At 47.6% G+C, this 24,798-nt stretch overlaps 1 protein-coding gene across 2 annotated transcripts; it reads right to left on the bottom strand.

The window, feature by feature from the left end:
• TBC1D2 (TBC1 domain family member 2) lies at positions 1–24,721 on the bottom strand. Of its 2 annotated transcripts, XM_049795667.1 has the most exons (15): positions 24,705–24,721; positions 22,648–22,815; positions 20,400–20,908; positions 19,614–19,746; positions 18,553–18,694; positions 16,339–16,475; positions 15,547–15,722; positions 14,066–14,452; positions 13,111–13,221; positions 11,291–11,478; positions 9,189–9,659; positions 8,088–8,208; positions 5,205–5,390; positions 4,423–4,544; positions 1–3,168 (listed from the first exon to the last, which is right to left on the bottom strand). In XM_049795667.1, exons 3-15 carry the CDS (start codon positions 20,808–20,810, stop codon positions 2,967–2,969), a joined length of 2,787 nt encoding a protein of 928 aa, XP_049651624.1. In that variant the 5' UTR covers positions 20,811–20,908; positions 22,648–22,815; positions 24,705–24,721; the 3' UTR covers positions 1–2,966. The 2 variants fall into 2 exon arrangements, with proteins under 2 accessions (XP_049651624.1, XP_049651625.1); XM_049795668.1 differs by lacking the exons at positions 19,614–19,746; positions 20,400–20,908; positions 22,648–22,815; positions 24,705–24,721 and having other exon boundaries at positions 15,547–15,717; positions 18,553–18,662.
• Positions 24,722–24,798: the final 77 nt, after the last annotated feature.

Below are 24,798 nucleotides of genomic sequence, written 5' to 3' on the forward strand. Positions count from 1 at the left end.
GGTTTTATCTACAGGTGTCAGCACAAGCAGAGGGAGCTACTGGGCTGTGTAACCAGGTCAAACTGTTTTCCAACCACAACAGTTTGCCGTGGCAGCACAAATTACCCTTGTGCACTTCATGCAGGGGTAACCTCTGTTCAAAGCACCCCCGGCACTAACTGATACTCACTGCAGGTCTTGCAGAGCCCTGAGGCCTTGCATAGGGCTAAGCCAACCTCTGGGCCCAGCTTGCATTTTGTGACACGAGTTCAGTGCTCTTCAGTAGCCCTAAAGCTTGTGGAGCAGAAGGGAAGTAGAGTAGGGGCCATGAAGACATGCTAGCTTGGCTCTAAGGTGCAGGCCTGCACAGGCCTTGCAGATATTCCTGCATCTACCACATTTTAGTAAAGAACAACCACAAGTAGCTGGTTGGTGGTATGACCAGAGGAAATGGCCCTCAGCAAATACATGTGTGGAGCAAAACCAAAAGCTGCTGAAGACACAACAGAAGAGAAACTTCTACCAACCCTGAGATGTCCTCCCCTTCTGATGTCAAATAAAAATTATTTGCAGAATTTCCCATCATGGATAACAGCTTGGTCGTTATGCCTTCTTCACAAAAGTTTATTTTTTAACAGGTCATTATATATCACATAGACCAATGTTTGTTTATATACTGTAGGCATACGTCAGGCTATGGTTTGGTCTAATAAGGCATGTTTCAAATGCCTTTTTTAAAAATCATAAAGGCAGGATGGAAAAAGATTTTTAAGCTGTTGCAAAAGGCTCTAGAAAAAATACAGTTGTACGTATACTTCTAATTTCCATGGTCTTGCTTTAAAAGATAATGCCTTTCAAAAGTCCGTTAACAGTAGCAAAAATCTGTATTTGTGTCCACCCATGCACATAACAGTATGAGTAAATTAGATTAGCAGTATCATCTGTAAAGAAAAACCTTCTGCCTTTTGAGCTTCTCTAGCTAGGTGGCATCATTTTAAAACCAGTGCATTTTTTTGAGATATTGTGGCATGACTCCAGTAACATTTTCTTCTCGTCCCACACTTCCAATGTATGCAGCTCTCAGTAACATGCTTGGGACCTACCTCACTCTTGCCCACTATCACTCTTCCCAAAACCTCATTTCTACTTTAATTACTTCCATACTGTGTGGTTGGCCTCCACAGCTCTCTCCCAACACAGAATTTTACAGTTCTTTGAAACTGGCTGATTTGTCCGGTTGTGCCTAAGGCAGAGCTGAGGCAGACCACGTGTCTCAGGTGAATAGAGGCTGGTGCTGTTTCCACTGGAGTCTGTGATCTTGGGCTATGGCTCACCTGGCTCAGAACAGTATGGGCTATGAATGCTTCTTTTCCCTTCCTCTGCAAGCACTGACAACTTTATACCACAAGAGGTTTAAAGGAGGCGTCATCCACTGAACAGGCTTGGGTTCAAGGTCAGTCTAATAAAAGTAGAGCAGAGCCCCCCCTTACAGCAGGGTCTGCTGAATACTGTCAGTGCCAGCCAGTGTCAGTGCAGGCACACCTGGAATAAAGCACCACTCAGCCAGAAAGCCGGGCAGCAGGATCTGGGACCATGTTGGGGTAAAGAAGCTGTATTTTATCTGAAGCACTTGACTCGTCCTGGGTCTGCGGAGGACTAAGCTGCATAGGCAGGGCATCCAGTCCAGTGGATGGGCAAGCCTGGGAGACAGGTAGAAGGCTATCAGACGCCAACCGCAGAGGTAGGCAGGGAATCTCTCTGTGCTAGACCCATGGAGGCCAGGGCCTCGGCTCAGGGGAAACTGATGTTTTTTCTAAAGACTATCAAGCTGTCTCTTGTGACCTAGCCCAAGTGGTTTGCACATTCACTCCCAGACTGCCATATTCCATGGGTCAAACACCTTCAATACTGGAAACTCCTACAGAAAAGACCTCCTCCCTCCCATTATGAATGCTAGCCAGAGACAGGCATATCAACGTAGAAACCTGGCACAGAAGAAGCATAACTGTGGGGCAGAGAGAGATGGCCACACACTCACCCTGCCCAAGTGTGAGGCAATCAGAAGATCCGGGTGTCCCCAGCAGTCAACATCTCCATAACACCTGGCTCTGCCTGCAGCCAGGCTGCAGTTGGTTTCACGCTGAGATGAAAGCTCCCCTATGGAGCAAACTCACCTCTGGAAGGCACAGTGCTGACAGGGTCAGGCCAACTCATAGATGGCTCGGCTCAAAGCTAAACAAAGAGCAAAAGTAGCTCCCAGCATTTCCCAGCCAGGCAGGGAGACACACCTTGTGCTCCCATGGACTTCCACAGGAACCAAAACAAACTGGAGAGGCAATTCCTCTCTCCCACAACCCATTTCATTTGTCCCAGCCTGAGTCCAATGGGAGAATGTCGTCCAGCTCCCAGGACTTCCTCAGGCCCAACGCTCATCTGGAGACAGTGTCATGACTCAGTTACTGCAACATTAAACACATGCTCTCCTGGCAGGCTAGCCACTGAAGGCACCATGCCTTCGAAGAGCCAGTTTCCTTCCTGACCAATTCAGAAGCTTTAGGTACTAATAAGGGAGTGTTCTCAGTTCATTATTTCGAGTGCTTTTACTTGTACACGAAGATCTCTTTCATGCCTCCATCAGAAAAGATAGAAGAGCCCTGCCTGGCTGGGTTTTTTGCACCACGTCAACTTCTCTCATGGTACCACAACTGGTATTTCCCATGGACCTTCAGCTGTAATCCTGAACTGCACAGGACAGGGTGGGCTGAATGGGGAGAAGTACAGAAGAGGATAAAACTCCTGTGACACCTTCTAATCCATTACAAAGTCTGGCTTGGTCCTCAAATGGTCGTATACTGACAGTCTCGCTGCCTGTGGCAGATGAACTCCTGCTGTGACCACCTTTCCCCCTCTGCTCCCTCTCTTACAGACAGTTGCTACTGAAGACCTTCTGCAAGGCGTGAGGGAAGTGATGAGGAACTCTATTTTTGTTAAATCTCTTCTTCCTCTTCACTAACAACCTCCTTCAGGTCCTGAGGCCCCTGCTCTGCTCTCTCTTTTACATAGGCTGCCTTGATCTGTTCCAGCTCGCACAGCTCTGCCTCTAGCTCTTCTCGGTGCATTGACCGCCGGTTCCTCAGCACTTTCATGGGGAAGGGGTTTAAGTCATTGAAGGCGATGTTCATCAGCTTCCTGCGATGGAAAAGACAGGTCTGGTGAACCAATTTACTGGCTGTAACAGGTGGTAACAGATACACCAAATGCATCCTGACATAGGCAGAGTAGAGCCTCAGATTTCAGCACTCTGAGCTCATAAGTCACCAAGCAGCAGAGTCTTCAAGGAATCACAGGCAATTCCTTCTCACACAAACACCAACACAAGCAACGCTTAAACAGCCTTACACCACACCACCTTTTACGGTACCGGTGGCAGGAGATGGTGGATCAGATGCTAATTCTGATCCCCCCTGGGGCAGTGTCCTGGTTTCAACTGGGGTAGAGTTAATTTTCTTCCTAGTAATGGGTAGTGTGTTTTGGATTTAGTGAGAATAATGTTGATAATACACTGATGTTCTAGCTATTGCTAAGTAGTGCTGATCCTAAGTTAAGGGGTTTTCAGTTTCCCATGCTCTGCGAGCAAGCAGTGGTACAAAAAGCTGGGAGGGAGCATAGCCAGGACGGCTGACTTGAACTAGCCAAAGGGATATTCCATACCATAGGACGTCATGTCCAGTATATAAACTGGGGAGAGTTGACCTGGAGGGGTGGATCACTGCTCAGGCATCAGTTAGCAGGTGGTGAGCAACTGCATTTATCTTTTCTTGTTTTCTTTTGGGGTTGTTGGGTTTTTTATATTCATTTTCATTACTACTATTGTTATTGTTTTATTGTTGTTGTTAGTATTATATTTTATTTTCCCTTAGTTATTAAATTATTCTTATCTCAACCCACAGGTTGTGCTTTTTCTCAATTCTCTTCCCCATCCCACTGGGAGTGAGTGAGCGGCTGTGTGGTGCTTAGTTGCTGGCTGGGGTTAAACCATGACAAGAATATTCCTGACGCTGAGCTCTTATGATCACAGAAATCTTCCTCTCTGACACATATTGCCATTAAAGGTTGTGAGTGGTGCTGTGTTTCCAAATACCCCAACTACAGCTTGAGAGAAACACAGCAAGTGGCAGCACAATTTCCAGCTGCTGCAAAAAGCAGGCTGGCCCAGACTTTGTAGCCTGCTCTGCTGTAACATGCCCTTGCCCGAGCCAAAAAGACTTTAAGTAATACCTCAAAGGGCAAGCCAAAAAGAGACAAACTGATCCATGTCCCATGGATCTGCCAGTGTGCATGCATCTCTCTTAATAGACTGGTCACAACTCTTTTTTATGCTGACCTAACAGGCAAGCAAGAACAAACTCAGGATGGAAGGTTATCTACAACCCACAGTCCTACCTGCCATCCATGATCATTCTCGTGAAAAAGCGTAGGTACTGGTAGATCTCCACACTGTCATGAATTCTTAGGATTTCCTCCTCATTGTATTTAAAAATCGCAAGAGCATAACGGAAAATCACCTGGAGGGTTGAAAGGTATTTGAGTTGACATAGTCTTAGGCAGCTGAGGGACCAGGCCCTCCTGGTGTAAAACATGGGGTGGGGCACACAGCACTTGCAGTATAAGCTGGGCACTGGGCTTCTCCTGCTTGCAAGAGACTGCATTAAGGCAGGCCTAAAGAAGCACAGGGCTAATGCCAAGAGAATGACTCTCTGTAAGCCAACTTAAAACCCCAGAGCATACCAGGTCCTCCAAAAGGACCCCATAGGGATTTCACAAGGGTTCTCCAGTTCTCCCCATGCACATGGGCAATGCAACACTCATGTTCTGAGATACTAACTCTCTGCCCATCTTCTGTTCCCTGTATCTGTCATACTCTCAGCTATCCAGGTCACAGAGCAGAAGACACCATGGCCTTTCAGAGAGCTGTTTCATAGTAAGACTACCTGCTAAAAAGTGCCAGGGATACTGTGCACAGTATCAGGGACGAGGTTTGCCTACCAGCAGCAAGTACACAGACAACATAGGGGCTGGAAGGCATCAAGGCACCCCACCAAACAGGCAGGGTAGGACAAGAAGCACAATCCCACATCTCTTTGACACATGTGTATGTCCATCACCATGCCATCATGTCACAGACGTGGTGCAGATGGGAGGAAGGCCTAGACTGAGAGTTGCACCTTAGTTCCCTCGTACAAGAAGGCATCCCACACTCGCAGGAGGATGTCGCTGACCAGGCTGTCCACAAAGGCCACCAGAAACCAATTGAAAGTGATGAGTGACACATCAATCCGATACTGCTCAAAATGAGCCATGAGGCGAGGCAGCTTCTCTGACAGGAAGTCTTTGAAGACTCTCTGATCTACCTAAAGTTGACAAAAAAAGAAAACAATGAAGCCCTAGTCAAGAGCAGCCCTGGTGTTGGAAGAGAGGAATGGGACAGTGACCAATGCATGCTATGGTAATCACTGGTGCCCCCTTCTAGCCTAACCACACCCTCAGAAGAGCAGAGCATCCTTTTCCTTCCAACCCTTCAAAATTACTGAGCAGTGTACTTGTATGCTGTACCCAGTTCAAGGTGTGGAGCTGAAACAGGCCCAACATACAAGCAGAGATACATACATTCTTCTCACTCAGAGGATCATATTCCTTCCCAACCTCAAAGACTGGAGGGAAAGTGATGCCACATCTTCCCACATCGGTCTTACTGGGATTTTCTGTGAAGTCATGAGCATCCAACTGAATGACAGGGATTAAAACCTGCCCAGGTCTGAATGACTGCACACGGCCCAACAGAATGAACACCTAGAATCCCTCTGACCAAGCAGGACCTGATCTTCTCACTTAGCTTCTCTTCATGGTCTGATTATTTCTGTGCTCTGCTTTTGGTTGCATGAGCCGAGACACAGAAATGCAGTTGGTGAGATCCCTGACCCAGGTTTATAAAAGCATCATCTCAGGGAAGCCGTGGTTTCAAGAGAGGAAGTGCTAAGGAGCAAGATCACAGTTAATTCTTCCCCTACGCCATACCATACTACTGCCCCAGCTGTGTCAGCCCACTTAGCTACGGCACAGTGGTACAAACCAAACAAAGCAATATGCATGGTGTTTAAAATCTGCAATAGCTAAACCTTAAGTTTTCCAGCCAACTCAGAGCTTTCACTTTATCAAGCCAACCCACAAAGCATCACCCTAGACCTTCCTCTTTATATGGGTCTTGGGTAGACTTTCAAAGACCAACCATGAGGTCAGGAAGTCTTTCTAAAAAAGGCACCCTCAGCTGACAGTCTTTTGTCACCAAATGTAGGGGACCCTCTGTGTCTTCAGTCTGCCATGTTTCCCCTGTCAATCACTATTTGTCAAGTATTGAGCACTGCCTATTAAATCTCACAGCTAACACTACCTCCTGCTCTGGACAGACATTTTGCTATGCATATTGCAGCTATCTGCTGCTTCCCCAGTCCATGGGTTGGCCTCTCCACCAGCACACCACTGTCCCAGTAAACATTAGTGTATTGGGTCTGACTGAGATGGATTTAACTCTCCCCATAGCAGCCCTCATAGTGCTGTGCCCTGCATTGGTAGCTGCTTCACCTCTACTAGGCCCTCTGTCCTGGTTTCAGCTGGGATAGAGTTAATTTTCCTTCTAGTAGCTGGTATGGTGTTGTGTTTTGGATTCAGTATGAGAATGTTGAGAACACACGGATGTTTTCAGTTGTTGCCAGGTAGTGTTTAGACTAAGTGAAGGATTTTTCAGCTCCTCATGGCCAGCCAGCAAGAAGGCTGGAGGGGCACAAGAAGTTGGGAGGGGACACAGCCAGGACACCTGACCCAAACTGGCCAAAGAGGTATTCCATACCACGTGATGTCTGTCGTGGTTTAACCCCAGCCAGCAACTGAGCACCACACAGCCACTCATTCACTCCCCCCCATCCAGTGGGCTGGGGGAGAAAATCGGGAAAAAGAAGTAAAACTTGTGGGTTGAGATAAGAACGGTTTAATAGAACAGAAAAGAAGAAACTAATAATGATAATGATAACACTAATAAAATGACAACAGTAGTAATAAAAGGATTGGAATGTACAAATGATGCGCAGGACAATTGCTCACCACCCGCCGACTGACACCCTGCCAGTCCCTGAGCGGCGATTCCCTGACCCCCCAATCCCCAGTTCCTATACTAGATGGGACGTCACATGGTATGGAATACACCGTTGGCCAGTTTGGGTCAGGTGCCCTGGTTGTGTCCTGTGCCAACTTCTTGTGCTCTGGCTGGGCATGAGAAGCTGAAAAATTCTTGACTATAGTCTAAACACTACTGAGCAACAACTGAAAACAGTGTTATCAACATTCTTTGCATACTGAACTCAAAACATAGCACTGTACCAGCTACTAGTAAGACAGTTAACTCTATCCCAGCTGAAACCAGGACATGTCATGCCCAGTATATAAACTGGGGGGAGTCAGCTTGGGGGAGTGGATTGCTGCTCAGGAACTAACTGGGCATTGTTGGTGAGTGGTGAGCAATTGCATTGTGCATCACTTGTTTCGTAAACTCCAATCATTTTACTATTATCGTCATTTTATTATTGTTATTATTATCATTATTAGTTTCTTCCTTTCTGGTCTTTTAAACTGTTCTTATCTCAACCCACAAGTTTTACTTGCTTTTTCCTGATTCTCTCCTCTATCCCACTGGGTGGGGGAAGTGAGTGAGCAGCTGAGTGGTGTTTAGTTACTGGCTAGGGTTAAACCACTACACCCTCCTTAAAATAAGTAACTGTGCAATTAATGGGCACCTTCCTTCTGACTAACCTGACCTTCAAGTGATTATTCAGGAATGGTTCCCAACTTCCTAGTGCTGGGGATCAATTTTGCTGCTCCTGTGTGTGCAACAATTTTGTACTCTCAAGTCTACAACACCTCTGCAATGGAAGGGATTGCAAGATGGTATCACTGTCCTGTGAGAAATCAAACACACTGCAAGCTGACTGCTTGCTTTTAAACCTTTACTGTAAATCACTGTATCAGAGTCCAAGCAGATGTGAGGGTGCCCAGCTCACCTGTGATGTTATCAGTGTGTCACTGTAATAGTCTGCTGGCATTAGGTTCTCCACAATATGGACTAGGCACCAGAAAGCAGTTTCCTCATCTTCCAGGACTAGGAGGGCAACAGCTGCCAATCTGTGAAGGACAAGACACAGTGAGGCAATGAAAAACTACAGGAGGAGACATAGGCCAGCACAGGAACCAAAGAATACAAGATTTCTCTTGGTGTGTCTCTAGCTCCATGAGTGTCCAAAATATCAAACATGGCAAGGCAGTTAGTCAGAGAGGCAAATGATCTGTTCTCTGGGTTTCTAAAGGAACCATGGGACTGTGATTTTCTTTCCCATGTGCCTCTGTCAGCAAACAGGAAGAAAGCCCCTTCAGCTCTGATTCACTCCTTTTCAGCCAGACTGGAAAGATGATATCTAATGTCAGGGACTCTCCAGAGTGGAAGATGTCCTTCTGAAGACCATTCAAAGAACAACAGGAATAGCTTACACAGGCTCTCCTCATGTGAAAAGGTCCACCCAGAAATTCCCTTCTTGCAGTTAGGACCTGGTGCCTCTTTTACTTGGCAGCACTTTTTTAAGAAGTCTGATTTTATCTTTCCTACAGCCTTCTTTGGGAAATGAAAGAAGCTTTTAGATTCCCTGAAGCTTCTCTGCTCCAGACAGAACCACCCGTTTCCTCAGCCTCTCCTCATGTCATTTGCTGCAACTCCCTTATCTCTAGCACTTCCCAACATTTCCTCCAACTCTTCTCAGCAAAAAGGGGAATCACCAGGGTGTTCTTCTGCTAAGCACATTAAGACTTAGCAATTCAGCCCCAGCCTCATGCTGTTATTCAGAGACTGCCTCATTCTACCTCCTATAGCTGCTCCTTCCTATTCTGTAACTATGGAAATGCCGAATAAGTACATCCTGCTGCTTGCTTGATCCCAGCAACAATACTGGGTGAAAAAAGACACCAAATACAGAATTCTGCAGGAAAATACCTAGAGCCAGAACGGAACTTTAGAGAGGCAGGAGCCCGGGTTGCCTGAGTCACAGCCTAAAGTATGTGTCTCCACCTTCTCAGTGCCATCCCATGAAGAAGCAGCATACCTGGCTCCTCACCTGTTCAGTCCCTGGCAGTATCCAATGGCAGGATTGTGCCAGGAGAATGCCAGCAACACTCTCCGGAGCTTGGGGATGAGCTGGGAGGTAGGAGAGGAAAAATGTTTGTTGTTGGTCAGTGTGCGGGGCAGGTCAAGCTCAATCTGCCGGCAGGCAGGGTGCTCAGTGCTCTTGCTCTGCCGTAACAGCCGCTGGTAGTGGTCAGGCAGACGGCTGCAGTGCCGGCTGACAATCCACCTCCAGACCCGTTGCCGATGCTCCACTGGAATGCCACTTCGGATCAGGCTTTTCAGCTCTGCAGAGGGGCTCAGCTCTCCAACACTGTTCCACCTGTCACGTAGGGGTTTCTCCACTACTTCCTGGCTTCGCAGGTTGTTTGACTTTATCTCCAGGGCTTGGATTTTGGCGAGAAGTTTCCAGTCCTCAACTTCATAGTCAGGTACAGTCATAAATCCATACTCATCATACTCACTGGAAGGACACAAGGCAGAGGTTAGTTCAAAGGACAGTGCTGGTACCTGCATCAATGGCCACTCACTGCTTGGGGCCATGCCAGCTACAGCCTGCTGCCAGGTTCCTGTCACCCATGCCAGAGCACGGGTACTCCTCCTTCACTTGTCTTGCAGCTGCATGCGAGAGCCTGCCATGCTGTCCTGGGTTCAGCTGGGATAGAGTTAATTTTTACAGGAACCTGGGAGGTGGGGGCATAGCCAGGGCAGCTGACCTGAACTAGCCAAGGAGCTATTCCATACCATGGGACATCATGCTCAGTATATAAATGGGGAGCAGGCCGGGGGATGGTGTCTGTTTTCGGTGGGGGAAGTGGCGGAGCGTCGGGTCCCGGGTGGTGAACAGTTGCACTGTGCATCCCTCTTTTTGTATACTTTTTCATTAGTGCCGTTGTTGTTGTAATCTCTTTGTGTTTGTCCCAGTAAACTGCCTTTATCTCAACCCTCGAGGTTCCAGTTTCTTTTTCTTTTCTCTCCTCCGTCTCCTCCCCATCCCACCGGAGGGGGGCGGAGGAGTGAGCGAGCGGCTGCGTGGTCCTTTGTTACCGGCCGGGCTGAAACCACTACACATGCCCACTGTCTCAAAGCCTTGAGAACAAATGAGAGCCTGCAGCAACAGCATACACACACGAACTCAAGCGTAACTTTGCTCTGAGCTACAGCCCAACCTCATCAAACCTCTCTCACCTCACCTGGTCCCCTGCCCGTAAGGAAGTATCTAGCTCAGCCTGTGTACCTTCTCCCTGCCATGTCCTAGCACAGAGACAGTTCTGTAGAAAGGGACTGCAAAGGCTCTGGGGCATCAGACCAAAGAACAGAGATCCACAGTACCTTCTGGTGTCTCCCTGTACACAATGCAAATCACCTACGGATCAGAAAACACCGGGAGCACTGATAGTACAGCTCGTTGAGGGTTTTTGTATCATCAGTCCACATGTTGGGATACTTGTAAGATATTATTGCATTCTTGACAGAGAGACCAAGCCTGGCTTGGGGGTCTTATCTCCAAAGCTACCTGGAGGACCTGTGAGTCTGACCAGCCAGATGAAATAGAAACTAATATAGAACTGGGGCATTAACTGGGCAGGAAAGTATAAACACAAATGTAAGCACACCAGCAGCACTGGTGGCAAGGCTCTCTGGAGGTCTCCAGTCCAGCCCCCTTTCACTGCAGGATTGTCCCCAGCACTAGAACAGGGCAACAGTGGCTTTGTATGGCTGGGACTAGAAAACCCCAAAGGATGGAGATCCCCCACCTTCCAGGTGGCCTCCTCTCCTACAGAAGTTTATCCTTATGTCCAATATTTACCTCCCAGGCATACCATGGCTGTTGTCACTTGCCATACTGTCTGCCACTGCCAAGAAAAGTTTAGCTGTACCATCTTTAATTCCCCTTTCTACAGTGTTATGCTGCTATCAGATACTTGTGGTCACCACACCACCAAACTAAACGAACTTCCTCAACCTCCACTCCTAGGTCATGGCTCCAAGTCCCTGCTACAGAAATGTCCCTGGACCTTTCTTGCCTGCTTATTCCCCTCCACGGCCAGACTCCTACAAGGGTGTGAATATCGCCGTGCTCTTGCCTCTTACCTTACAGGGTTCAGGTTAAAACCTTCTTCTGCTTCTTCCTTCACATCCCACTGGAGTGCTTCCTGGATGAGGTTCCTTACCAACTCAGCATGGGAGATGGGTAGGCCAGGCACAGCTTCCTGCAGCTTCCGCAAGACTGTCAGGTATTTGCTCTCCATCTGGCAGTTTCGTGCTTGCAGGCAGGCACACTAATGGGGAAACAAGAGGGAATGAGCTGTCTCATTGATGGTTCTTCCTGCATTGCCACTGCTCTCTACTGGTCTGGTTTGCATGTAAAGTGAAGACTCATGAACAACAAAGCACCAGAAAACACAGCCAGCAGTTTTCTACAGCCAGCAGAACTGCAGCTATGAATGAATTACCATGTTCTATGAACAAGCACAAGCTGCAGTAGCTAGCATGTAACAATTTGCTTATGGAGTGGGAGACCTACTACACCATCACCTACTTCAACTACTGCATTGTATCAGTGGATGGTCATATCCCAGCCAGCTCAGCTCAGGACACAACCCAAGAGCCAACACTGCAGCTGAGTTCTCTGCAGGCTTTTTCCCTACTTCTCAGACAAGTTCTCTACGCCACATTGACTGTATCCTGATAAAACACCTCTCCTGGGACTGAACTATGACTGTACCATTTTCAGGATACATGGTAGCACCACAGACAAGGTGAACACACCCCTCAGTGACCTCAGTCCCATGGCACTGGTACACAGTGTTTCTCAAGCACATGAAGCCCAACTGAGTTCAAACAGCAGAACAGTGCTTGCCACAGCCATACTCTGGGGCACACAAAGCAGAAAAAAGGAATGAGGACTGTTATTCCCCACTCCATAAGTGGGGAACTGAGGCCACACAGGTGACAAGACTCATCCAATATCTCACAGGAAGCTTAATGAAGACTTCTGGTCAGTGGGAGGTGGCAGTTGAAAACAAAAACGAAACGGAAACCACAGAGAGAATTAGGCTGCTTATAGAGGCAGCAAAAAGGAGAGTGGGGTACTGTCATACTGCCACTTTAATCATCATTTTGCCTCCCATTGGGCGTGTTGGTCTGATTACTTCCTTTCTGAACGTTACAAAAGTTTCAAGATCAGAGAAGGGCAGTAAGTTAGGAGGTAGGCAGGGTTTCAAATTACTAGAAAGCAAACAGATGTAAGAAAGGCAATAACACTTCAGAAGCAGCTTTTTGCCTGTTCCAGAATCCAAGACTGTGAAGACATACCTTAAAACCCAGGGAAGTAAAACCCAGGGAAAATCCACAGAACAAATGCCAGCACACACCTGGGGAAGTGTTTCAGGACCAGAAGGTAGGATTAGACAAGTCTAAGAGTAATCAGGTTATGCACACTTACAAGGCTAGAAATAAAAACAGAGCTTAAGAAAACGTAAGAACTCTGATCTAGCTGCAGGACCTGAGAGTGCTGCCACCTGACAGTGCCAAGCCTGGTAGAGAAATCAAGACTAGATGGAGCCACAGTTTAGTCAGTCTGTCAGGTCTCAAGAAAATTTTCTGATTCCCTACACATAGTGTTGGTTTTTTATTTGTATCCAAAAGCATAGCTGAAATGCAGAATTCTGGGTTAAGTTTCAGCATCCTTAAGACCGAGCTTTGCAGGTATTTTACTTTTATTGAAGAATGAAAATGATCATGTCTAATTTAGGAACAACACAAAGCAGAAAAAAAAGTCACACTAAAAACACACATTGGGAAGAAAGCTTATTCCTGGTGTGTTTTGGACTAAAACCCATTCCAGTGCCAACTTTGGAAAGAAATTAGTAACAGCTCTCACCAAGGAAAAAAAAGTAATTTTGCCTTACCTTCATCAGAAGGGCTTTTTCATTCTCAGCAACACTTGTCCAGAGTCGAGTAACCTGGTGGATCTCTGAGTTGAGAAATTGGTTCTGGGTTTTGTATGCATCAATATCATCCTGCCACAAAGCAAAACAGTAACACAAGGAGAGTTCCTGAGGGGCTTGGAATCCACTCCCCGTTCAGGGACCTCAGGTGTGGATTGTGTTAAGGACAAGAAAATATGTCAACAATTTTGTGTTCTGGGGAGAAGACAGGACCTCCCAGGACAAATATTGCCTACAAAGGAAATCAAGGCACAACATTAAATAGGAGTGTCGTGCATAGACAAGACACTTGAAAATGCTAAGTGCACTGCATGTACATGCTTACAAAACACAGAGAAATCCAGGTGATATAAAGCTAGAGAAGCACCTAAATAAGATGAAGAATATATGTGTTCTGTTCTAGTTTTTTTAAAACTGACACAAATGTCAGCCCCATGGCTGGCCACAAAAACAAACACTCTCCCACAATGCAATAAGTGGCTCTTTTGGCAATTCTCCACCCCACACTAACTGGTCTTTATAACTGTGTATTTAGTGACATACAACAGGCTGGATCTGAAAGAACCAGGATGTATTGGGAAACTGTTGGCAAGAGGGAAACACAGAGGTACAAAGCTAGTGATGGCAGCAAGTGAATCTGCAGCTGTGAAACAAAAGACGACCAAAGAAAGATGAAGGCATTGAATGGTGACAGGAAGACAAACAAAACAGGCTCTGAGCTGAAGCTGAAACTGATCCAGATGCTTTTAAGCACCCTATTGGTATCAGGTGAGCCCCTTCCAGCCTGCCTCTGGTTTGGAGACAGATGGAGAAACTAGCAGAAGTATATTCTGTGGTTTCAACAAGGAATGCCCTCCCACTGAACCAGAGGGCACAGAAATAGGAGCCCCCAAATGACCTGTGCTGTCTCACACACCTTCAGGTGCTCAATCTCCTCCTGCTGCTTATACAATGTCTCTGCAGTGATAGTGTTGGCTTCTTGCAGGGGGTCAGACAGCTCTCGGGCCATCTGCTCTGTCAAGGTCATGATGACTTCCTGTTTGGCATGGTTCTTCTCCATCAGAAGCTGCACATGCTCCTTGAGTTCCTGGATGTGGCTGTCTCTCAAAGTCAATATCTGCTCCAGTTCCTTCTTTTCTTGCTCAAGAGCTTCCAGTCGACTGCTTAGATCTGTGATTTGTCTCACTTTGTGGCGCACCAGCTCCAGCCTGTCCTTATCTTCAGCTGCAGTGAGATACATGCTAGATACTCGCTTCTCCTGCTGTGCTGCCTCTAGCGCTTTATGGAGAAGTTTAACCAGCTCCTGGAAAGGGAATACAAAGCCATTACATCACAGTGCTGCCCAGGGCAATGGCAGTACGGACAGCACAGACCCAACCAGTAATGAGTGAACAGTGAAGGGTCCTCAGGATCTTGAAACTGACTCATTTCAGAAGCAAAACTGCATGCAGCAATCTTGAAATCACAATGTTTCCCCAGTGGAGAAGCTTTGCTCTGAGAGGCCTCTGCAGCATACCACAGGTTACTTTAGGTGGATTGCTAACAGACAAGCTGCTGCTCACACTGTCTGAATTCTGATTTTCTAGTCATCCTTCCTTGGAGACCCAGCAGAGACCAGAGAAGCTGGAGATCTGGTCAGCAGTGCAGTAAAATAGGAGGGATGGAAATAATGCAGTCTGCATCCATCTGTGTGACAAGAAGGAAACTCCCTCTGCCAGAGTCCTCCCTTACTCCATCCCACATGAAGGCACAAAAGCTTGTCACAGCAACATGCTGCTGATCCAGGCTCTGCCACCTCAGCCATTTCAGGAAGCAAACCAAGCATGCAACTGATTGCCCACCATGGGACCTGGCTCTCCTGCCTCTTCTGCTGGAAGAGCTACCAGCATCATTCGGGGAGAGCCTGGCATTGCTCCATGCTTGTGAAGAAAAACAATACCATTCAGGAGAGGCAGCCCTTGCAGTGAGCCATGTGCTGACTTCTACAGTCAAATCACCTCTTAATGGTGGATCGATGTTCAAAAAGCATGACCTGCTGTTAACAGCATGACTCAGCCTGGCAGTTCCTGCGAGTGTCACAGTACATGTTGAAAACTGTACTTCACATATTCACTCAGCAATAGAGATGGACCAGAAAGACACCTGAAGAGCGCACTTGGATTTGTTTTACCTCCCATTTCTAGTCCTTCTGCTAGCTGCACTTCCTAGCACTGGGCACATTCTCCCTTGCACTGGGCACAATCAAGCACATAAAAAGGGTTAACACCAGCAGCTTCAACTGGTCCCCAGTGAGTCCCTGCTGAGCACTTCTCAGCCTAACACCAAGGTATAAGGGAGTCCCTGTGACCAGTCTCAGGGCCCTGCCCTTAGAAGCAGCAGACTCTTCGCCACACTCACCTTCTGTGACTTGACTTCCTCTGTGAGTGTCAGGATCTGTTGCTGTAGGACACTCACTTTGTCCATTGGGTTCCTCTCCCTGGACACTTCTTCAGGCAAGCCTGGTAAGCCACTGTTCATCCATCTGGCTTTCCTAACCCAGTTCATCCTTCCATCCTCCGGGATCCCCTCCTTAACTGAAGGGAAGTAGGGTTAATTTACACAGAATTGGGTTGCTACTATGAACTCCTGAGTCTTCCGGGGAGGGGCGGGGGGGGGCTCACAACAGCTCAGCAGAGAAGACTGACACACAGGACAAGGAAAATTGACCTGCTGGGATCCACAGAGTTGAAGCACAGACAGTAGGGAAGATACCCCCAGAGTAAACAAACCCATGATGTTTTATAGTACCTGTTAACCCAGCTGGCACCCCAACCATCTATCTTGCGCACAGCAATTGCAAGTTACCACTGCAAAGAGGTAACCTCCCAAGCATGCAGTGGAGCTGCTAAGCTTTGCCTGTGACCATGCAGCAATTTAACTTCTACCTCAAAGAAATACTAGTACGGGCTGGCACCATGGATGGTATTTTTGCCTCTGCAGAAGGTTCCAGAGATAGGAGATAGACAGATGCAGCCTGAAGCAGAGCCAAAAGAATCAGTCTTGTGCCAATAACACAGGAAGGGACCTAAGACAATGTGATAGAGTTTTCATGTCTCATGACAACTTGCCACCCTATCCCTCCCTTTCCTGCCTACTCCCTGCTAGAAGGCATCATACTCAGACCAGCTCACACAGCTCAGTCACAAGCACCTGCACACCCTGCCTCCACTTCTGCTTCTTGCTCCTCATCCGGGTTCTCAGGATGCTCCTGGAATTCGTTGAAGCTAAAGACGTTCCCATTGTTCCGCCAGAGCTGCTTGGAGCCACAGATATTGTAGACAGTGTTTCTAAAACAAGAAGAGATCAAGACAGCCTAGTTAACAGAAGTCATGATCACTGCAGTCAGTGCATATTCAAATTATTCAACGCCTTACCTCCTCTCATATCCCACCCCTCCTCCCAAAACCTACCTCCTTCATGTGCTGAGAAAATGAACTGTTCAGGGCACTGGTGGATCTGAGGGGAGCAAGGCTGTAACTGAGGTAAATCAGGAAAGTGCCACAAAATCAGTACCAGAAATGTAAATCAGCTGGACATCTTTCCCCATGTGCTTGAGCCCTGCATATAAATGCATCAGGCTGGACAGAGGGATCAAAGGTAACAGTAGACCAACCATGTTGCTCCCTTCTTCCCTTTTCTTAGCTCACTGTGGAAATCCCCAGTTGCCAAGAACAGCTCGGCTATCTACAGCAGAGCCAAAACTGCCACAAGGATCGCATCTGAAGCAGCCATAGGTCCTGTGCTCTGAACCACATTTAATAATCTTGCCACAACAAACTCAATAGACTTTGATGCAGTAAAGAGATTCAGGAACAAAATTGCAATCAGACAGAGAACCAGTTTGTTACAGCTGCTGCTATCAGATATTGCCAGAAGCACTAAGAGTTGACTTTAAGCATCATGCAGGACCACAAATGCACAACTATTTTCTGTAAAACCTATGCAGGAAAGTGAGACAGTTGCCTATCTCTATACAGGTCTTTTCCCTTCTCCTCTTGTGTTGTCCATTGGCTAAAATAAAACAAGCTCCTTGTTTTGAGATCTACAAAAGACTCAGCATCAGATATTTCCTAACTATAAATGAAGTTGGCATTTAGATTTTGTTCTCCTTTTGCCTTGTTACTGTAAAGCTCCACAGAAGAAAAGCAGACATTTCTGACCTCAGGGAACATATCGGCACATAAGATCAACAGACCTTCATTCCCTGTTGTCTGCAGTTGGCATTCATTCAATGCAGCTTTCCTCGTTTTCTCTACCTTATGCTGTACTTTGTTTTTCCTCTGAGACATCAGCAGCTCAGGGATCTGATGAACTTAGCTGAAATCAGACACGCTACACCCATGAAGACCCAGCCTGATAGTAACAGAGCTTGAAGAAATGTTCACAGAACCAGGGGAGCAATACAATTTGAAGCTGGAAAAAGGCAATTGTTATTCAAGCTAGCAAAAGCAACACTGTGGAGGGGGGAGGAGAGATGATCATATTATTTTGTAATCAAAGGGAAGAGGAGAGAATGCATACCCTGCAAAATAGTACAGCTGACGCTGATCCTCTTTGGTCCATGGTGGATCTTTCTTCCTATCAGCATCGGATTGTAGCCACAGTAGCAGTAGTAAAAAACTACAGCCAACCTCACCACCAAAAACATTTGGCAGGTGCCACGCTACTTACCGCACTTGTGGCCACTTACACATTTTTGGTTATATGTGAATAAGTGACTAGCACATACTTATGAGATATTGATGGGGGTTGTCTTTGTGCAATTGTAACTGCCCAAGGCTTGTAACCCACTGTAGCCCAGATGGAGCTACATGTTGCAACCGCAGATAGCAGCATCATTGTAGGCAGAGGGAATATTCACATACTTGAAACTCAGCGAGGAGTAGCAAGCTGTGCAGTGTCAGGCCATATTACAGGCTCAAGTGCCTTTTACTTGAAGTTTCTGCTTTAGAGAGTGCACTACATTCAGTGTTCTCTGAAACCACTGGAAAGTGCTAGTGGGCTTCTATGGCTAGCCTACAGAGTACAGCTCAACCTGCCCATGTGCCCTTCCAAGAGGTATGTGCAGATGCATCGCAGCAGGCATGCAAACTACTACCTATACTGAAGAAAGCTTAACCAAGCTCTAGGTCTGCCACTAGGATCTTTGCTAAGAGAGCTAGGTGATGTGAAATGCATTGGAACAGGGGGATGTGAAAGACCCTCTGGCAGGAAGTTTACTTCTGCCTGGAACATCCTTCAAAAAGCTGCTTCACAATTCTACTTAGGCAAGAGTCCCATTTCATGCAATAGGTAACAGGCAAGGAAGGCACAAAGTGGCAGGCCAGCACAATAACTGCACTGCAGCTCTCCTCATGCACTTACTGTATCTCTGTCCAAGGGTGCTTAAGTGAGATGTTCTGCAAAGCAGTAGATATTTGTGGTGCAGGCAGAGATGCTGCCTTTAAACCCACTGCTTCTGTTGGTGTTTTCACCGGAGGCAGAAAGTCTTCATTGTCAACAACATCTATGTGAAAACAAACCAGGACACAGAAGCAAGTGAACACAACAGAATTCCATTGGACTTTGGCTCCTTCATGTAATTCAAGAGCTGTACATTTTACTACAGGTATACATTCCATATTCAACTGGTCAGGTAGAACAGGGACAGCAGAACAGGTGTCCTTAGTTTTAGGTCAGATTACGGAAGGTTCTATGTACAAATAGAGTCATTTATCCATGGACAATCAAGTGACTTCAACCATTTGTATATGAGAATGACTAATCCTAAACAATCAAACTTTAATGACCTAAAGGAATAAGGAAGGGAGCTGTTGCTGTTCTTTTCCCCCACCCCAAACAGTGTTCAATAGTTTTAATGTGCAGATAGCACTCCACAAACACAGTTTGTTACCCAATTATTGCCTGATGTAGCAAAATGCCGAAGTACCGAGAACCTTTTAGAGCAGACACTTACTAGGGAGAGGGTTATTGTTTCAAACAAAATGTGCATCTAGTCATAACTAAACAGGTGGACACACTGCTTGTGCCCTCCCCAACCCACCAGCCTGTGTACTCCCACTGCTAGGAATGCACACCTTAATCCCACCACTGCTGAAAAAAAATTGCTTGCTGTAGATTTCACAGGCCTCACTAGAGGAAGAGGATATACAACGTGTACACACTTCACATGCATGAGGAAATTCAAGAGGGAATTCACAATCATAAGATACCTGAGCATCTCCAACCACATGCTGTGGATTAGGAGACAGCCCATTCACATTCATCCATAATAAGGCCATAAGTTCCAAACGTCAACCAAGCATTGATAGTTGGCACCTGCATTTAAAAACCTGGCCAAAACTTCTGCCCACTTACAGATGAGGAGCACCATTCATCACTGGGGGGCCGAAAGCAAAAGAAAGGCTGATATATGCGACACCTACTTGTTCTGCCAGTTAGAGGTTCATTCACAAGCTGGGAGCTGCCCACAGGAAATCTGCTCTGAGCGTTGCAAAATTCCCAACGTCTCATTTGTAGCTGCTGCAGCCAGTACATCATTGCCTGTTTGCTGATTGCCTAACATAACACAAAACAGGAAGAGGAGGAAAGTAATCTCATCAGCATGAGACACACCACAACTTTGCTGCCCAAGTCAGCAGAAATAAAGGCCAGCTGTGTCAAGCCTAAGCTATATCCTCTGGTCCTAACACTGATTTGGGAGGACAGAGTAAATCTTAAGCACGGCCTTAGTAACAGAACCTCAGTGGACCACGGACCTCGTCTTAAACTTTAAACAATTTTAAACATTACTACGCTCCAAGGCTAAGCAGAAATGCCATGATTATTTTAGCCAGGAATCACCCACAGAGCTTCTTAATAGCAATTTTCATAGAGATAAAAATCTAGCAAAGGTTCCTGCTGGAGCAACCATTTTAGACAGGGGAGCTCATTCCTATTCAGCAAATTACATGTGGACTGCAGAACTCCTCAATGATTTTAATTCAGCACCCAGTTCGGCTTTTACTCCTATTCTGTTAAACAGCGGCCATTTCACAAGTAATAGACTCCCAGTCTTGCCAAAACGATGCAAGTAATTTAGGTCCAAATGGTAACAGTCCAGGCTGGGAGGACTAAAGTGAAACTCAGCTAAGAGGTATCTTAGCAGCAATGCGTCTGTCCTGACTGGAAATGTTTCGTAACAGCTCCCACAAGAAGATGCTGCCCCTTACCTTCAAAGTAAAAACTCTGCTTGGTGTTCTGATCTCAAAAACTCCTTCCCCATTTTCTGCCTTGCAGTCAAAGCTGGCACTGGAGAGATCAATAGACCCCAAAGGGTTGATGTCCTGTGCAGTTCTGTAGTACAGTAAATGACATTTGTTTTCATCGTAAAAAAACCAGCGAGACTTCCAAGTCTTAATTGGCCCCTTGATGCCCAGCTTATTTAAATAGCCACAGAGTTTTTTTCTGGATGTTTCTCTGCTGGGTTTCAGCTGAGAAACATTTTCCAGTTCTCCAGAAGAGGAAAGCATGTCTTTCTCTTTCACTGAGGCTCCATTGCCGCTGTTGTTGTCTGGATTTGACTCCACTAAATTGCCTGGAGCAGCAAGGGGACAAGCTCCGCTTTCTGGTCCTTTTTTCATCTCTTTCAGGAAATACACTCAGAATCAGATTGAAACAGGAAATTCTCCAGGTTAATAAGCAACAGCAGGTCCCAACTATATCATCATTGTTGTAGAACCTGCAGCAAATGAAAAAAAATAGGAATAAGCTGAAGCCTGACACACAACAAAAAACATTCCCTAGCTTTCAAACTGACCAGCAAGGTCACTGACTTCTACTTTTGGTCATTGCTCCCTGCCTTCCTCAGTTCAGATGACCTCTATATGTCTGTTTTCTCCCTTTTCCATTCCTAAATTAGCCTGGACTAGCAGCCAAGGAGCAGTACCACAATCTCTTGAGTAAAAAATAAGTACAGTCTGTGGGCATACCAAATCAATAGGAATAACCAGGGCATTTGGAGCCATAGACAACAAAGTTAAGTAACAGTTGCAGAAAACATGGCAAGATAACAAGCTCAGGGAGGGGGGACACATAGTCGGGTCAAGGGATTTCAGGTAAGTATATCCCGGCATTTCCATTGAATTTTCAGCTAATATTTTAAACCATGGTGTCTGGAGAAAAAATCCAGGTTTATGCAGCATCTTTATAAATCATTTGTGTCAGTTGAGGATTGCTGTTAAAAAGCCTGTATGCCATGTGTTAGCTCTCCACCCAGCAGGCCTCATATGATGGACTACGCACCAGAGAAAGTAATTCTGTGATCCTTGCAAAAGAGACTTGGTTGCTCAACAGCCAAAGTAACCTGCTGTGTTCCCAAGAGGAACACAATGTGCAAGAGAAACAGAAAAATAAGGCTAGAAGGCATCTGTGGAGATCTCTAGACCAACTTCCCTCTCAGAGAAGGGGCCTACTTCAAAGCTGTAGTCAGCTACTCAGGTCCACATTCAGATGAATTTTGATCATATGCAAGGATGGCAATTCTTCCATGTTTCTGGGCACTTTTTCAAGTGCTTAACCATATGGCAGGTGTGATTTTTGCTCAGAGCTGCAGACACACATGGCCCTTGTATAAAGAAAGCTAACAACACTCCAGAAAAATACCTATAAATAATTTCTTGCATTTTTTTCTTAAGTAAAAACACAGTTTAAAGATCAACAAATGTAAAGGCTACCAGAGACTTCAGTTCAGACACTAACGTATCTGAAGCAAATATGTAAGCAAATAAATTGTTGCAGTGTTAAGTTAGTGGGAATCCAAGTGCAGACACAAAACTGTTTAACATGAAGCCAGCTGTGTGACAGCAGGAGAATGAGCACAGAGATTAATACAGTGGAGCACACAAGAGATGTTGCCCAAGCTCACGCTCTTAGGAACACCTTACCCTCATGACTGAAAGAAGCCTCAACCCATCCTAGTGCTGGCTAAGTCCCATCACACTTATTGCTCCCCTTTCCTGATCCCACATTAGCTTCTTAGACAACTATAGACAATACTCACTCTTTTTGGACAGCTACTTAACTTCTTTTAGTTCACTCCCCTGACACCATATTCCTGCTGCTTGAACTCATTCACAAATGTCAGGAACAAGCACCCTTCATGAAAGTGCTGCCCCACCTAAGCTTCTGAAACACCCAAAAGCTTCATTTCCAAGCTAATTTTGGCTGGCACAAAGGAACCATCATCAGGAGGAAGCAGCCCTCTCAACTCTCCCCAATAGACCCTGGGGCTTTTATGGCAGTACCAGCATAATGACCTCCTGTGCCACCTGAAGACTGCATCACACTTCTACATCTTGCCAGCACAATGGTCCATAAGCCCAGACTGTGAGCAGGGCCAGCATTTTGGGTTCAAGCACCACGCTATAAGGAGTCATGGCAGATCTGCATTACAAAGCACTCTAGAGGAGAAGATCTCACCTCCTTAAGAGAAGTGGAGAGATGCCCCTGGAAGTCACCGTCTGCTCGCATAGAGCTACCGCTGCAGGCACCACCAAGCAGGTAACCACAGCCTCCAAAACAAATCCAACAGCAACAGAAGAGGGGCCTCTGCCTCAAGTTCCCTTCAGTCCAGCCGCTGCCTGGGAGCTGTCTGAAAGAGGCATTTAGCTGAAAGCAGCTCTGACACTGACTCACCAATGAAAAGAGAAGATCAGGGTGAACCCTTCACAGACCCTTCTGGGGCTGCTGGTGCGAGCAGCACAAGGCAGGCCCCCCGCCCCTCCCCCCAGCGCCGCAGAAGCACCTCCCAGCCCAGCTGCACCTCGCTCGGGCACAAGCCAAGGCTGCTGGAGCCTGGCACGGGTCTGCGCTGCCCGGCGCCACTGGGGCCGGACCCTGGCACCACTTGTACCGCCCGGCCCGGGGCGGGGGGATCTCAGCGCCGGGCTGGGGAGGGCATCCGGGCCGCTGGCCGGAGGATGGCGGCGGTGGGGTGGTGGCGGGGGACCCGCAGCCCCGGCCGGGGGTACCTGCCCCGGCCGCCGCCCGCCGCGCTTCCTGCCGGGCCGGGCCGCCGGCGGGGCGGGGCGGGGTGGGGCACGGCCCGGCACGGCCCGGCACGGCCCGGCCCGGCCCGGGGAGGACGGCAGGGACGGAGGAGCGGAGCGAGAGAGGTGCGGGCTGGAGGACGCCAGCTGCAGCTGCGGAAAAAATAATAAAAAGAGCACACTTCAGCCGAGTATCGGGAAGAAAATGGTTCACCGGGGCAAGGCGGCACACTGAAAGCAAGCCCAGAGGGGGACAGCTCATGGGCTGGAGGGGACCGGCAGGTCCCATCTGCTAGGAGGGACGTGCCCCAAGCCTGCAAAACTGCCGGGGCAGTGGATGCAGACCCGCTGCTCGCCAGACCCCACGGTGCGAGAGCCAGGGCCATGCAGTCAGCTGGGGCAAACTGGATAAGGTGAACAAATTTCACACAGTAAAAACGGTGCTACTTGGTGCCACAGGAGCTTGGAGGCTCCTTGGATCAAGCGGGGCCAAAGGGTCTAGACCGACCGCTGAAAAAGCCTCCAAAAGAGGTATTGCAGGGAACAGGGGTGTCAGAGACTGCCCTAACCCAGTAGCACAGGTCCTGGGGGAGCACAGGGGGACAGGGCACAAGGCACAGCCAGTCTCACACACACTCTGGCAGCTGCGTCTCCTCCTGCCAGCGCTGCCAGGCCCTGCTGGGCTTGGCAGGCGCTGGGCTTGGCAGGCACTGGGCTGGCCTGGGAAGTCACTTTTTACACCCTGTCCCAAGGATAAGGAGTCTGTACGGCTTTGACTTTCTCTGCGTGCAGCGACAGCTGATCCTTGATGACACAACTCGCTTCTGTTGGCCTCAAGAAACCCCTCTCTGAGTTTAGCCAACTTTACAGTTTTATCACCAACTTTAGCCAAGTTTAGTACCTGAGCAGCAAGAAGCAAAACTGCCCAGATGTCTGGCGGTCCATCCTTCCACTGACCTAAGTTCCCAAACTGTAGCACACGTGAAGATGATTACAGCATGCAAAGTCTACACATTTCCATAGCCAAAACCAGCTTCACCCAAATGCGGCCATTAGACTGGATCAGTGATGACAGAATCTAGCTCCGCTAGGCAGAAGGGGAAAGTGTGAAGGCTATACTTGCGGTTGAATGAAGTCTTTCTCCTCTCTGAAGCCTGAGCGGCCTTCTCCTCCCCCTCGGCTGCAGCTGGAGGGAGAGGACCGAGTGTGACAAAAAGGGTGGTATCAGGACAGCACTGGCCTGTCTCTGTGTAGGCTGCCCTGGAAGTGCCTTAAAACTCTCATCTGGAGTTCATCAGCTGGTTAGTACCAGCACGGCTGCAAAATAACCATGCTGCTCTCAGTATTACCTTATACCCTGTCACCGTACGGCACAGGCATACGCGACCACACAGGGAACTGAGCTGGTGAAAAATCAAAGCACTGGTTTTGTTGTCTATACCACAACCCCACGTGGCTTCCAGACCCAGCCCACGCTGCGTAACTCACGGAGGGGAAGGTGGTTGTAGAACCAGCAGCAAAGGCAGCGCAGGAGGAGCGTGGGGGTGCCTGCCATGCGGCCACCACAGATCTGCCTGCTCCG

Source organism: Accipiter gentilis, chromosome Z (genome assembly GCF_929443795.1).
Source record: "Accipiter gentilis chromosome Z, bAccGen1.1, whole genome shotgun sequence".
Lineage (NCBI taxonomy): Eukaryota > Metazoa > Chordata > Aves > Accipitriformes > Accipitridae > Astur > Astur gentilis.